The sequence below is a fragment of the Clupea harengus genome, chromosome 13, assembly GCF_900700415.2.
Source record: "Clupea harengus chromosome 13, Ch_v2.0.2, whole genome shotgun sequence".
Classification (NCBI taxonomy): Eukaryota; Metazoa; Chordata; class Actinopteri; order Clupeiformes; family Clupeidae; genus Clupea; species Clupea harengus.
The window spans coordinates 12,108,690-12,122,957 of record NC_045164.1 but is presented as its reverse complement, the minus strand read 5'-3'; the positions used below and the strand labels follow the sequence as shown (position 1 = coordinate 12,122,957).

Here is a 14,268-nt window from a genome sequence, read left to right as displayed (position 1 = left end):
TTCTGCCCAAAGACGCCACACGTCCAGATCAAGCACCTACTCAATATCACAACAGTATCCTGTGCATTTTTACTCATCGTATTGACATCATTAAAATATGAATAATTGATACATTTGATTGCGATTGAATGCGATGAAACACCTTCTTCTTGCATTGGACAGTGTTCATATCAGTATCCAGTGTGATTCAAGGTAGATTCATACATATTATATAACCTCTCCATAGATTTGTATGCACTGCAGTTGAAGTCTCAGGTTATGTGGGAAGGTAAAGTCTTTATAAACTGAATGATTTCACCTTGTGCGCTCAAGATTCTTTTGTCAATTCCCTTCCAGCAACTGTACACAGATGTTGCCACAGGGGAGATCCAGGCAGACCTGAGCGATGATGTCCAAGAGCTTGAACAGCTAATCAAAGAGCTGCAAGACATGTGCTCCCAGCTGCGCACCCAATGAGCCCGCGCGGCTCTCTCGTCAAGTGCCCCCCCCCCCCCCCGCACCTCACTGGAAGCAGCAGACGTTTGGAAAGAATCAAGACGGAAGGAAGATGGCGGCAGGACACCGCCTGCTCGCCCGAACGCCTTAATCATTGTAGTCCTCTATTTTTTATATCTTAACATAGCGCATCATGACTTGAGCCGCGGAACTCCGAAAGCGTTTCACGTGCAGAACAATCTCTGCCGGAGACGAGAAAATGAGACACTGACTTCATAACTAGCACCCCAGCCAAAGAAATACTGTTACAACGTGACGCGTACACAGCATGTCACAGTATGGCCTAATTAGGAATGTTTGCATCCTGCGCTGTCTCCAAACGCCGTGGGGTCAGATACCCCCCAAGCTCAATGCAGGATGTGAGTTGTGTAGTCATAGTGACACTTTTGCCTTGTTTTACAGATCGTACAACTATGTAACTGGACACAGCTGCACACTCAGCCATAATGAGAATAAATTCTTTCTTTGTTGTAAGTGCTCGTGATTCATTAGGGACCATCTGCCTGGCCGGGGGAACACTGCAGACAACTAATGATGGTTTTAGTGGAAAGGAACAGTCTAGACACGTGAATTTATCAACGGAACGCACATACAAAAATACATGCATGGAGTGTTCTAGACGCCATGTGTGGGGGGGGGGGGGGCTTTGAAAAATGAAGGAATGGTGAGAATATAAAGGCTTTATAGACATCAAGACAGGCCAGAATGTCTGTTCATCACCAGAAAGGCAGCGAGCCATGAAAGTGTTGCTCAGAGAAAAGGAGAGAGAGAGAGAGTGAAAGAGTGGAGTGAAAATAGAGAGAAATACAGAAACATACAGAAAGAGAAATGGAGAGAGAGAGAGAGAGAGAGAGAGAGGGAGGGGGGGAGGGAGCAAGAGTGATGGAGGCAGCGGCCACCCATACCCTGAGGTGTGATGGAGAATTCTGGGATGTCCTCGGCTGTGGTGTTATTTGTGTGGCCCATTCCTGAGCACACAGTGAGCGTACTCAGCGAGGCAGAGGACCCTCCCCTGCAGCTCCGGTATATGATGCTGGCATTGTGGTATCTTATAGATCTGTTTTGACTTTAGCCCTCTCCCCCGGTGCAGCAAGTGCTGTTAAAAAACTCACAAGTGTGAATTGTTATCTGACTTATTGGCATGTCATTTTTACATCTGATGACAGTTTTTAGTTGGAAGAGAATACTGCTGTCTTTGTCTTTTGGATGTTACTGGATGGGATACCATTCTTATGAGAACATACAAACAGCCAAAGATATGAATTTAATGACTGTAGTTGTAGTTTGGAATATGACCTACGTTCTTCTATCCTTAAGCAAAATGGAGTAAAGTGAACACAGTGAACTGCAATAGCACACCCTTAAGATACAAGTCTTCTCCCTAATGCAATTCCATAGCATCATTCAGAAACAACACTGTTTTGGTCTTACTTTATTAATTGTCTTTATTACACTGTACTTACTTACTCCACTGTACGTATGCGTATAATAGCAAACCCTAATCTACCCATAACCCCAGGTGTAGGCTATTTTATAGCAACGTATCAAAGATATAAATAAGTATTCTGCCCTTAGTAATTACACGTTACTACACAGTAGCCAGGAACACTTGTTGTTCCAGTTGCAGTCCAGCTATAATTTAAGGACTTATTCCGCACTACTTTGTAGCAGTCAACAATTCAGAGGTTTCCAGTTGACTGAACAAAACAGTGTTTTGGTATCAATGGTTTTTTCGTCCTCCCATAAATACACTAAATACTGTACACTAGTTTTAGTAGTGTTGTCACGAAATACGTAACTGTCTTGGTTACTTCCTCAAATACCTTATGGAACATATGAATTCATTGAATCCTTCTGGTAACTATAGTGACCGTAAAAAAAAAATGTTTTTAGTTAAAAGGCTCTAAAAATGTTACTGAATGATGTTTCAATGCATTTCCGGCAAATATTGAATTAATAAATGAAATATGTGCAATGTCAGGTGTTCAGTGTAAATTGTTACATGACTAGAGGTGTTTACTTCCTGGTTGCATCATGAGAAGAGGATGGTTGCATAAAAGTTCCAAAACAAAAGACAAGTTAAGTATGTTAACAGATAAAACAAAGATTTTAAGTACATATCATCTTTGAGGTATCTAATATTGACCTATGCATTTGCAAATTACTGAATTTAGTTCAGTGTGTTCATAGAATGAGTAAACATGACGGCAACAACAGTGACTGAAGGGGAAGACACCGAGGTGTGACTACAAATACACATACATGCAAAGTTGTTGTTCTACCTAACTTCCTACTCTGTTCTTTCTTTTAGTTTCACTTTGAGTAAAGCTTTGGATGTATTGGATCTATGTGACTGTCCAGACAAGGCATGCAACATTGCAGTTATCCCTCAAAATGAGAAAGATGCCGTCCTCAGTGACTGTAATAGCGATGGGTCAGATATGGACCATGAAGGGGATACAGGCCATTTGCCAGCCAGACTACTGAATGCATATGTAAACAGGAACATTATCAGTGATGATGACCTCTCCCTCAATATGTAAAACAGTCACACTAGAAAGATTGAAATGGTAATAACTGGGCTGGAATATATAAGAATGTTGATGACTGGATCTATGACATATATGTTCATTCACATTATCCCAATCAGTCACAATTATGACCGTCCATAAAACACACCTTTACTCTACTTTTACATGGAATTAAAAAACAATTATAGTAATAATGACATTACTATCCATGATTTGGATATTTTCATGTGGTAAAATATTCAATACGACATTCATGAAGTGCCTAGTTACACACTAAATAAACATTCTGACAGCATTTACATTGTTCGTTGTTAATAAAATATTTATAAAAAATGAATTGCTTTCCTAGCTTTATGCCGATTGCAGCCTATCATGTGACTTTTTGGACTCTTCGAGAAGAATATACCTCACCTGTGCTGTTTATTGTGTAAACTGTGAACATCCATGAACAGGAGATGTGTTAAACTTGACCGTTCAGTGAATCACACCTTCAAGAGTTGACTCATTGTCAAATGATAGGCATTTACAACGTGCTTTGTAAATATCATTCGGAGGAGACTGGGACACTCGTTTCAATGGCCTTTTTAGATAAACATTGATGGAAGTTAATATCAGAGGCTTGCCCCTACATCAAACACAGATGCACATACAGTCCCTTTCTTGGGGGATACTAAACTCTATGAGTAGCTTACGGGACCGGATGTGTCCACCCACATATGTTTTTTAATAGAGGGGCAATGGGTAGCTTTTTTCGAAGTGTGACAGTGACAGACCACATGTATATTAATCTCTCTATCTCTGAAGGAAATAAAGTTGTCCTCTGTTAAAGCACATTGTCAAAAAAGTGTCGAGTAAGTGCTGAGTAGTTCCGACAGGTTAATTAAAAAAACGTGTATGGCTGCCCAGTTGAGGGTAATGAACGAAATGCGTTCATCTGTCATTGTGTTTGCGCCTCTTCTACAAACCACATCCTAATAGATTCCCTTCTGGCCCGGCCGGCATCCCCGCTATCTTGAAAGGACCGTGGAGTGTGCGTCACCGCCCAGCAATTTAGTACCCAGGGGTCGCTGGTAAGTCAGCTGAGAGACTGGGAGGACAGTGACTTAAGAACAGTATTTAGGATTTAGTCGCTCAGGGAAGAATGCTCAATGCACATGCTGTGGTTGGCCTGTCCGTGTTTATTGTTAGTAAAATGGTAGCGCAACAGCGGATGTGAGCTATTTTAAAACTAAAACTTTTAATGGCGCCTGCTGATTCGGAGACTAAAGTTCTAGCATGGCTGTCATGACCAAAATAACAAACAAGGCATTCAAATTGGGATGACAGCAACCACCAACAATAAATTAACTGAGCTGGTCAATTTCGTATAAATCAGATTAGCCTATACTTAATGCATCCAGTAGGAAACACGGGTTGACCTGGCTTTATAAAGTATGATTAGGATATTCTAACTCGGCATAAAACATTAGTTGCTTCTTTGCGCAAAATCGTAATTGACACGTCTAACAACGTCTTGCTCATTGTAAAAGAAATAGGTAGGCTATATGTCGAGCCGTTTGGTCATTGCGCCCAATTAAGGTGATCTCGTACGTTGCGCAGGCCTTCCGCTTACGGACGATAACTTTTTTAAAGAATCGACATGGATACACAACCACTCATCAAACCTCTATAGGATTTTTGAACAAGCATGACAAACTTTTTAGGGTTCAGCCCCACATGTGTGTCCCAATAAGAAGTCCCATTCCTGACGTCATGTCTGCTTGAGATTGGCTGCGCGAGTCTGACACACTAACTCCTGCCCTAACACACACAGGGAAACTTTTTTAAACAGTTTTATATCTCATCTGCACACTCTAAAAACGCACAGTCGATAGACATATAGCAGTCGTAACATCAGCTGCTCAGCTCAGCGTCTCTTCTGGATTAAGACGCTGCTCTATAGTGTTCTCGCACGGTTTAGCTCTTTTTGTGATTTTTGTTTTCACTTTTTAATTTGATCGAAGTTTACTGTGTTTAGAATTATTCATGGTCTCTTTTCCTAAGCTTGTTTGGCATAAAAATAGCGAAGAGTACATGACTTCGTTCAGGACTACTTCTACCGTACTTTTTCCACTTGCGTTAACTTGGAGTTAATACATTTCAAATATCCCCATACGGACATCGCATTAGAAATCAACCTTCAACGTGTAACTTTTTTCTCTCCAAAAGTTTCTCCTCGCAGGATTCTAAGAGGATTCTGAATGGATATGGCTTGGATCAGATGGAACCTTTTGTTTTCTATAGGTTTGTTCGTTTCACCGGCGTTTGTATCCATGGATCAGAGCGGCTTTAGGAGATACTACGTGTTGCAACCGGGACCGAGCGGTACGGACAGGGTGCATGTGAGCTCCATTTCATCCCGCTCGGGAGCCGCAGGACAACCGCAAACTTACAATGTGGAACTGACGGCCAGCTTCGGCGGCCAGGTTCGGACCCGCAGGATGGGCAATCAGGCGACCCAGAGTATCCCGCTCCGGCAGGACACACAGTTTGCGCAGCTCGCCCGACACACAAGTCACCAAGTTAAACTACCAGGGTAAGGAGTACAGTTGAGTGGAGTGGGTTCCTCTTCGCCTCGCGTGAACGCTGAAACTTTTGTTTCCCACTTGTACCGGTAACATGGTGGCTGCATGAAGATCTCCAAAATTAAGTTCCTAAAATAGTTTCTTGAAAGCTGCACATAACTCAGGGTGGCTCCTGATCGACTACTGTAGGCTAAGGGAAAGAGGTAATGATTAAGCTCCCAAGTCCAAGAGCTTTGACATTGCTACTCTTTAGTTCTCTTCAGAGTTCGCATCCTATGTTCCTTCTCATTGATGGTAAACTATAGTTGCTGTCATACATATTTTAATAATTTCCTGCGTCTCTCATTATCTAGAAAAAAAATATTTTTTGTATTAGAATAATCGGATAGAGGAAACAAAGAAAGACAAACTCCACACCAACTTTGATCATTTTTTTGTCGCTACAAGCCCTAGTCACTACTCCCATTGGCCTCACTTTTCATTGCTTTGACCTCTTCCTCTTCCTTCCAAGCAAACAAGACAGTCCCCGTACTGTTTGTTTTTACTAGCTTGGCCTCAATTTGCAGGATGCCACTCAGTGCTCTGAATGTAGTTTCAGCGCTATGATTATTACTGTGGGAACCATGCCCAGCGGAGGCCACAAGCACCCAGAGTTCACCCAGAGGGAGAGAGAGAGATGAGATGGGAGCTCAGATCAGGAACAGGGCCACTTCAGGGAGGCTCTGATTGCGGATAGTCAGAAGGGGCTTTGTGTGTGTTTTCTTTATATCTGCATGTGTATAATTTATCTAAATGGGTGTGAGTTTAGTTTATTAGTGTGTGTTTTTGTATGTGTGTGTGTGTATGTGTGTGTGTGTGTGTGACTTGTCTGTGTGTGTGACTGACCGTGTGCTCTGGGTGCTGTTGCAGGGTGAATGTCTGTGGAGGGCAGTGCTGCCACGGATGGAGCAAGGCCCCGGGATCGCAGCGATGCACCAAGCGTAAGTATGACTATGAGTATGAGTATGCCACCCCAGTCACACTGCATGTCAGCGCTCTGAATAACACACACACACACACACACACACACACACACACACACACACACACACACACACACACACACAAGGAGCTGCAACAGAAGCTCTCCTAGTCTGCTCCATGACCTTCACTGATGTTTTTCCTCCACAATTCTATTCTTTTAATGATAGTTCTGTCATGTAGGTCTTCAGAGTGTACCTCCAGGCAAGACTTTTTAAAGAATTGTGTTCCTGTGTGAATGTGTGTGTGTCTGTGTGTGTCAGTTGTATCTGTGTGTGTGTGTGTTTGTGCGTGCGTGCGTGTTTGTGTGTGTGAGTGTGTTTGTGTGTGCGTGCGTGCGTGCGTGTGTGTGTGTGTGCATCAGGTGTATCTGTGTGTTTGTGCGTGCGTGTTTGTGTGTGTGAGTGTGTTTGTGTGTGCGTGCGTGCGTGTGCGTGTGTGTGTGTGTGTGCATCAGGTGTATCTGTGTGTGAGATCCCGTCTGAATTACAGTCTAGTATTTATTTTAAATGAGTGTAATTTGCACAGGATTTACATTCATTAGGGCTGAGTGTCAGACAGGAGCCAGTGGTGCCGCCACAGTGGCAGTAGGTGCCTGGTGTGGGTGTGCCTGGCCCCTCACACTGAGACTTCACCAGTCTTAGCCTTACCTACAAATGACTCTTGTTTCTTCGCATGTCGCCCCTCTAGAACCTTTTGAAACACAGTGCACACGTGTCTGAGGTTTCGACCGTCGTCTCAAAAAATATTAGCACTGACAGATATGAGGGCAGTCCCCCCCCCCCCCCCTCTCTAATTCCCCACCAACACTAACTACCCCCCTCCAACAGACACACACAGACACACACACACACATATACACACCCACACACACTCTCTATATGGCTGCTTTTATAAATAACCCGCACGCTGGCAGAAGCAATGCCCACCTGTGAACAACGACGGGCCTGTCGGTGTTAGCCGGCTAGAGGGTCGCAGCGGAGCTGTTAGCTCAGAGGGCTAGCAGTTAGCGTGAGTTAGGGGCTGACAAAGAGGCAGGGAGGGGAGGGGAGGAGGAGGGAACGTAGGGGTGTTATGCCTTTTGGCTCAGGCACAAGGAAGGGGGATCAGTTTCTTATTGGGCTGTGTCGTACTCTGCCAGCTGAATTATATAAGAGACAGACAGCTGTGTATGTTAGAGAACCTTGCCCCCCCCCCCTCAACACACACAGACAACCCCCCCCCCCAGAAGGTAAGTGCTGGAGTAAAGGTTTTGTTTCGAGGCCCCTCACTGTGTGTGTTTAACAGGCGTAGAGCTGCCTCCTCTTCACCCTTGCCTTGGTTGAAGAGTGGCCTATAGAAGAAGCCTTTGTGTGTGTGTGTGTGTGTGTGTGTGTGTGTGTGTGTGTGTGTGCAGATGTGTGTGTGTTGGTGTGTGCGTGCTTGTCTGTGTTGTTGTTGGCACTCTGTGTGTCACTGTTTGTGTGTTTACAGTTTTGGTCCTCCCCTCGGCCACGCGTCATTAAGTGCACTGAAAATGTCCATGCAGATGAGAGCCTTTTGTTGGCCCTGGTTCCACTGCCCCCTTCACCATAATACGACCACCAACATCACCCACCACTTCCAACATCATTACCATCATTAGGGGTGAAGAGGGGTAGAGGTGTGTGTGTGTGTGTGTGTGTGTGTGTGTGTGTGTGTGTGTGTGTGTGTGTGTGTGTGTGTGTGTGTGTGTGTGTGTGTGTGTGTGTGTGTGTGTGTGTGTGTGTGTGTGTGTGTGTGTGTGTGTGTGTGTGTGTGTGTGTGTGTGTGTGTGTGTGTGTGTGTGTGTGGAGGGGAGAGGGGGTGGCCTGGCCTAGAGAGCAGCACCAGAGAAAGAGCCCCTTGTTTACACGGGCAAAGGAAACGCTTAGCAAGGCCTTTGGAGGGGAACCAGCTCAGAAACATTCCTTCGGCAGCGAAGCCTTTTATTTTGCTGCGGAGTGCCTCTTTGATTGGCCTCCCCTTTTGATGTGCAGGACCACCGGCCCAGGCCAGGCGCGGGATCCTGAGAGTGGCAGGCTTTTGAAAACTCTTACATTTTTGATGAAATACAACTTGGTGTGTGAGGGAACTCCGCTCGACTCAGGGGTGGGGGTTGGGGGTGTGTGGTGGGGGGGGGGGGGGGGGGGGGGGGGGGGGGGGGGGTTTGTAGCAGGAGATTTGGCTCTCTGGTGCTGGACCTGACACCGCCAGCCACCGCTACTGCTGCTGCCGCCGCATGGCAAGTCAATGGGTTCACCGCACAGTCAGGCAGCACCGTACATTTCAGCTACAGCGGAAACTATACTTTCCCTCCAGTTCTGAAGCACAACCCGTAGTGGTTTATGCATGCACAACAAAGGGTCCTGAAGAGGGATAAATCTCCAGGGAAGTGAGGCTGCTGTCACCAGCGTGAATGAGAAATAGCCTGCCCCCGCTGTGGTTTATGACGTGGATGCCATCAAAAGGCACCTTCGTATAACAAATCTCCGCTTCTACAGCCTATGGGCGCTCTCACTGTAATTACAATTAGTTCATGGGAGCGCTTTGCCTCAGTCTACACCTCACAGTGCCAGGATTGAGTGTCCACACAGCTGATGAATGAATGGGTGTAAGGCAAAGTACACACACATGTCATTTTTCTTTCACATTTTTCACACCACATGTTTTTTCCTGTATGGAGTGAATATGATAGGTAATGTCTGTGCTATAGACAATGTCATGGAGGCTCCATCTCTCCAGAGACAGATAGACCCCCCTCCCCAACTCTCTTCACTAACCCCCCACCCCACCTCAGCTTCTTTCAGTGAAAATGCTAACAAAGGGGATTCTTAATAGAAATAAATGTAGTTGGTTTTGGCACAGCCTCGAGCACGGCCCTTAAGTCTGTGCATAAAGTGCTCTTTCAGGTTGTCTGTCAGCTCACCCACCCCCCACGTGCCTGTGGGCGGACTTGGTTCTTAATATTAAGGGGTGCAAATTGAAGCTGTGATAACTGACCTCTCTGTTCTTGTCCCCTACCCCACCCCACCCCGACCCACCCCCCAATGCAATGATATTGAGATTTGGATTGGGTCCACACAAACTCATATTGCAAAGTGTTACCAAAAGGTCAGAAAACAATAGAGGTTCTATTTTGGCTAGCTTTCAGTGAAGAACTTGCACTTGCACTTGCACTTGCAACTTGTTTGTAAAAACAGACTTTCGGGTTGGAGTGAGACAGAACAGGAAACTCAAAGTATTGATTTAATTTCTGCTGTAAGTAAACTACTCTTGTAGAATACCTGCATTGGCTTCAGTTCCATTCTGTGAGCCATCACGAAATAGATACAGTAGATTTAAGTCTGTTGGACTTTCTTGGGCTGAAACAACACGGTCTGGAAGATATGGGCCTCTCTCGCAATAAATAATTTTCTGTTGTGCATCTCATGGCATATTGAAGAGAAAAGTGGATTTTCACTGAAAGTTACCAAGAACAGCTAACCTCTCCTGCAGCAGCAGTTCGTTTCTGTTTTTGCATCCATGTTATCTGGTATACAGGAATGGAGACCTTGGAGTTGTGTTTTGACTAGGCCTCATTTTGTTTATCCATTACGGGCAATTTTCTGAGCCGTCATGAGGTCATATGTTTTATGGCCCATCTTAATCAACTCTGATTTAAATGCGATTATGAGGAGACATTCAGAGCATTCATGCAGGAGTGTCCTCCCTTCGCTGTGCACTGAGGGGTGGGTTGGGGCTGGATCTGCGGGCGATGGCAGAGGATCTGCTATGTGTCCCTCATGAGCTAGTGGAAGTCATCCAAGCTGATCTCTAAGATATGTGATTAGAAACAGTTTGAAATAAGCCCATTGGCATGTCAGATTGTCAACAAAGCATCTGCAGAAGAGAGTGATTGACTGCCTGTGGTGGGTGGATCATATATATATGGCAGAATTCTCTGTATGCACACTATAAGGTATGTCAGCAAACACTCCCCCCTGTTATATGGTTCTGCTGTCATTTTTCGATTCAAATATGGATTTATGGATTTCATTTACATACATGTAAATGTCATATAAATGCCATCGGCCCTTATATGTGTGGTGTGTATTTATTCATCCCTACTGGCAGTTTGAGATGGTGGTTCAGCTGAAGCACTTGACTGGATTGAAAGGGAATATGATTGAATATGAATGGTGCCCCCTAAAAAAAAAAGAATATATATATAAAGAAATCACTACTCTTTGCAGAGTTATTAGCTGTATTCAATCCTGGGCGTAGAGGAGAGGGAAGGAGTGAGTGTGGATTGCCAGACTCCTGGGCGAGGAGGTGATCACAGGGCCTTTGACATGCCGCCCAGCCTAGTCCTCCCTCGGCCCCGAGCAGCACTCCAAGAAAGCCGGCGCAGGCGGCCAGGCCAAACAGAACATGAAAATATTTCACTCCGACTCTGCTGCTTTGCTCTGCTCTGCAGCACGGCACCGCCGAAGAGCTCGCTTGCATTTGTCATGAAGGATCTCAGCAGACGACCCAAAAAAAGGAGAGAAAATGGAGGGGGGATGGGGGGAGAAAATGAATACTGCGTGATAGGCTCAATAGTTTCACGAAACCCCTTGCTACTTTCTTTCTTTCTTTCTTGCCTTTTTTTTTTTTTAAAGCTTCGCGTGCCTCAGAAGGATGGCCTCGACACACACACACACACACACACACACACACACACACAGCAGCCAGATGATTATGTGGATAGGCTTACAAAGGTGACTTTGTGCTGCTGCTCATTCTCCGCACGCTGAAAGGAAAATGAAGGCTACACTGCCTCGCTTGTGCCAGTCATCCAAGTGTGTGAAAATAGACAAGCTATCCACAGAATGTGAATTGGCCCCGGGCTTCATTAAAGACTTTAGCAAGGGCAGCGCAGAAGCGCCGCACACAAATGGCCCTTTCAGCGCGTCGGTGCAGCTCCTCAGAGGCCAGGTGTAGAGACGCACGACATGCCCTGCTTAGAGCCACATGTGCTCTCTTCTTAATCAAGTGGGAAGAAGAGAGCGATGTGTTAAATCTCCCCTCCTGTTCCGCAGTATAGCGACCAGTAAACCCCCCAGAGCAACACTCTTTTGTACATTCACATTCTTTCTCTCTGTCCATGTTTAAAAGTGATAGTTTTAAGTCTCCCCTCCTTTCCTGAAGTAGGGCTAACAGTCACCCCAAAACTAACCTCACTTGTACCGTCATATTCTTTCTCTATCTGTCTCTGCCTCTATCACTCTCTCTCTCTGTCTACTTGTCCTTTTCATTCTCTCTCTCTCTCTCTCTCTCTCTCTCTTCCTCTCTCTCTCTTTGCGCTTAGTTTCCTGAAGGTCCACTGCAGGTATGAGTTTAGTGTTGGGTTGTCAGCTGTATGCATGCGTACTGTGCATTTATCTGCCATCACAGCCCGCTGCCAAGAGCAGGCATAGAAAGAGGATGAAGAGATGAGGAGAGGAGAGGAGAGAAGAGAGTATGCATGAGAGATCCTGAGTGAAAGCTGGAAAAAATGGGAAAGGCGTTGGTTTCAATAAAAACATGGCAAAGAACGAGGGGAAATGACGAATGAGCGTAATGGAGGGTGTTGTGCAGACGGACTGACAAGGATAGATGAAGAGGGCTTCTTCCTCATCTCCACCTACGAGTCATTTTTGCGTTCCCTGTTTGCTGACACCAGCACTCTGACATCTTGCTTATTTCCAGGATGGTGGGGATGGGGGAGGGAGGGGGGGGCACTTTTGTCATATTGGACACTATCAGAGGATTCATCTTCGGTGGCATTTAAATAGCCTATCACCATCGTGTGCACGGTTTATGAAAACACCTTTTCTCTTAAATCGCCGCAGGTTTCTGGCACAGCCACGCAGAGAAATCCTGCCGAGAAGGCTAAGATAAGACGTGATACGCAGGGTAACAAACTCTCAGACAGTGCCTCCCGCGATCAATCTGATAAAGAAAAAAAAAGATGCATAGGCATTGCCAAGAAAGATGGAGAAAGCCAAACTGGTGAATGGAGCCAGGTGCTTATCCTCCATCTTTCGTGATGCTCGCTCCCCCTTTCTTCGCCCACTTATCTTTCTTTCTTTCTCTCTCTTTTTCGAACGTTCTTCAGTGTATCACCTTCTACGTTAGATTGGAGAGTCTGTTCTACAGAAAGACAGAAATCTAATAAGGTGTAGTCTAAACTATGCCATATATGGATGCGGGGGAAAAAACAATCCATTGCTCTCTCCTCAGTTGAGCCTGAAGCTGCTCTACTGACTCCAGCTCATAATACAGTCTACTCAAGAGTAGCCACTGTAAACATACACGCTTTCATTCAGTGTACAGGAGGGGAAAAAGTAAGTAAGAAAAGAAAGCAAATAAAGGAGAAGACCTGCATTTGCAGTTTGGCCTAGAATGTTCCGTAGCCCTTGTCTGCGCGCTCCTACGCCAGCCTACTGTATCGGCGAGTGGCACCGGTGGTCGTGTTCGGCGGTGCCCCTTACAATCTCTGCCTCATTTCCATCAGTGCCTCTCCATTAGCGGGAACATCTGTGCTGGCCATATGCTCCCGCCGGTGGACGTATGTGTTTTCCCAGGGCACGGCGCATCTGGTACTGCGCTGGCAGGAGCCGGCTGCCACAGAGTCGGGGCATGAACCGTACCAGACTAAATACATGCACCACACAGAACACAGAACACAGGCCCTTTTTGTTTCTTCTGTGCCGCACAGATGTATGCATCGTAAAGAAAAGTCAGCACCCACACAAGTGTGTGTGTGTGTGAGAGTGTATGTATGTGTGTGTGTGCGTGTGTGTATGTCTGTATATGTGTGTGTGCAGATGTGTATGTCTGTTTGTCATATGATGACTTTGCATGTGCAGTACTATAAGAGAGCTAGGGTTCAGAGGTCCACTTCACATTGAGTTTCACTCCGTGTCACTGCTGTAGTTTGGGCACGCCTACTCTGACGTTAGCGCCCGCTATGTGTGGAGCAGCTCCAGGTGCTGGAGGGGCCCTCTGCCATGTGTTCAGGTGTCGTTTCATGGAGGGATTCAGGAAAGACGTGGCCATTCGGAGTGATTAATGGGCCTCTCTCCAGCCGCCACTTAGATCAGCATTCGTTAAAACTCTGGCCTCCCAGGGAGCGCCACCCGACGGGTCGGGTCGGAGCCAGAGCTGGGCTGGATGCGTCGCAGGAACCACTGCTATCTAGATTGTTTTTTTTTTTTCCTTTACTGAACAGTGCCCTTGTGTAGCCGCCCCAGACTGTAAAGTGGGTGTGTGTGTGTGTGTGTGTGGGGGGGGTGTGTGTGTGTGTGTGTGTGTGTGTGGGGGGGGGGGGGGGGGGGAGTTCATGTAAAAACAGATGGCAGAGTGATTCGCAGAGGTCCACTAAGGTGCAGAAAAATGGAGAGAGAGAAAAAAAAAACAGAAAGAAAACTATTTACGGTAAAGAAAGCAAAAACCTGCCCCGGGTGGAAAGTAATAGTACAAGGAACACCGAAACGAAAACATAATTTGGCTATGAGTGGAGAAAAAAGACAGGAGTGATGTAATCTGGAGTGTAATCAATCCAACTTCCAACTCCACTCACACATACACACACATAGACACTCTTTGATACACATGCACACACACATACACACAAACACATTCCTACATATACT

At 45.7% G+C, this 14,268-nt stretch overlaps 2 protein-coding genes across 7 annotated transcripts in view; both read left to right on the top strand.

Annotated features, from left to right (window-relative positions):
- ttc27 (tetratricopeptide repeat domain 27) overlaps positions 1-969 on the top strand; it is a 108,842-nt gene extending 107,873 nt beyond the window's left edge. Inside the window, exon 20 of the mRNA XM_031578611.2 lies at positions 337-969. Within this exon, the coding sequence (XP_031434471.1) occupies positions 337-456 (120 nt within the window). The 3' untranslated portion in view covers positions 457-969. The remainder of the gene's footprint in view (positions 1-336) is intronic.
- A 3,879-nt stretch (positions 970-4,848) lies between these two features.
- The window catches only part of ltbp1 (latent transforming growth factor beta binding protein 1), a 116,377-nt gene continuing 106,957 nt past the window's right edge, over positions 4,849-14,268 (top strand). For 4 of the 6 annotated variants that reach the window (XM_031578782.2, XM_031578779.2, XM_031578780.2 and 1 more), the window contains exons 1-2: positions 4,849-5,601; positions 6,500-6,570. In XM_031578782.2, the coding sequence (XP_031434642.1) occupies positions 5,267-5,601; positions 6,500-6,570 (406 nt within the window). In that variant the 5' untranslated portion in view covers positions 4,849-5,266. The remainder of the gene's footprint in view (positions 5,602-6,499; positions 6,571-14,268) is intronic. The other 2 variants (XM_031578781.2, XM_031578778.2) reach the window with 1 other exon arrangement.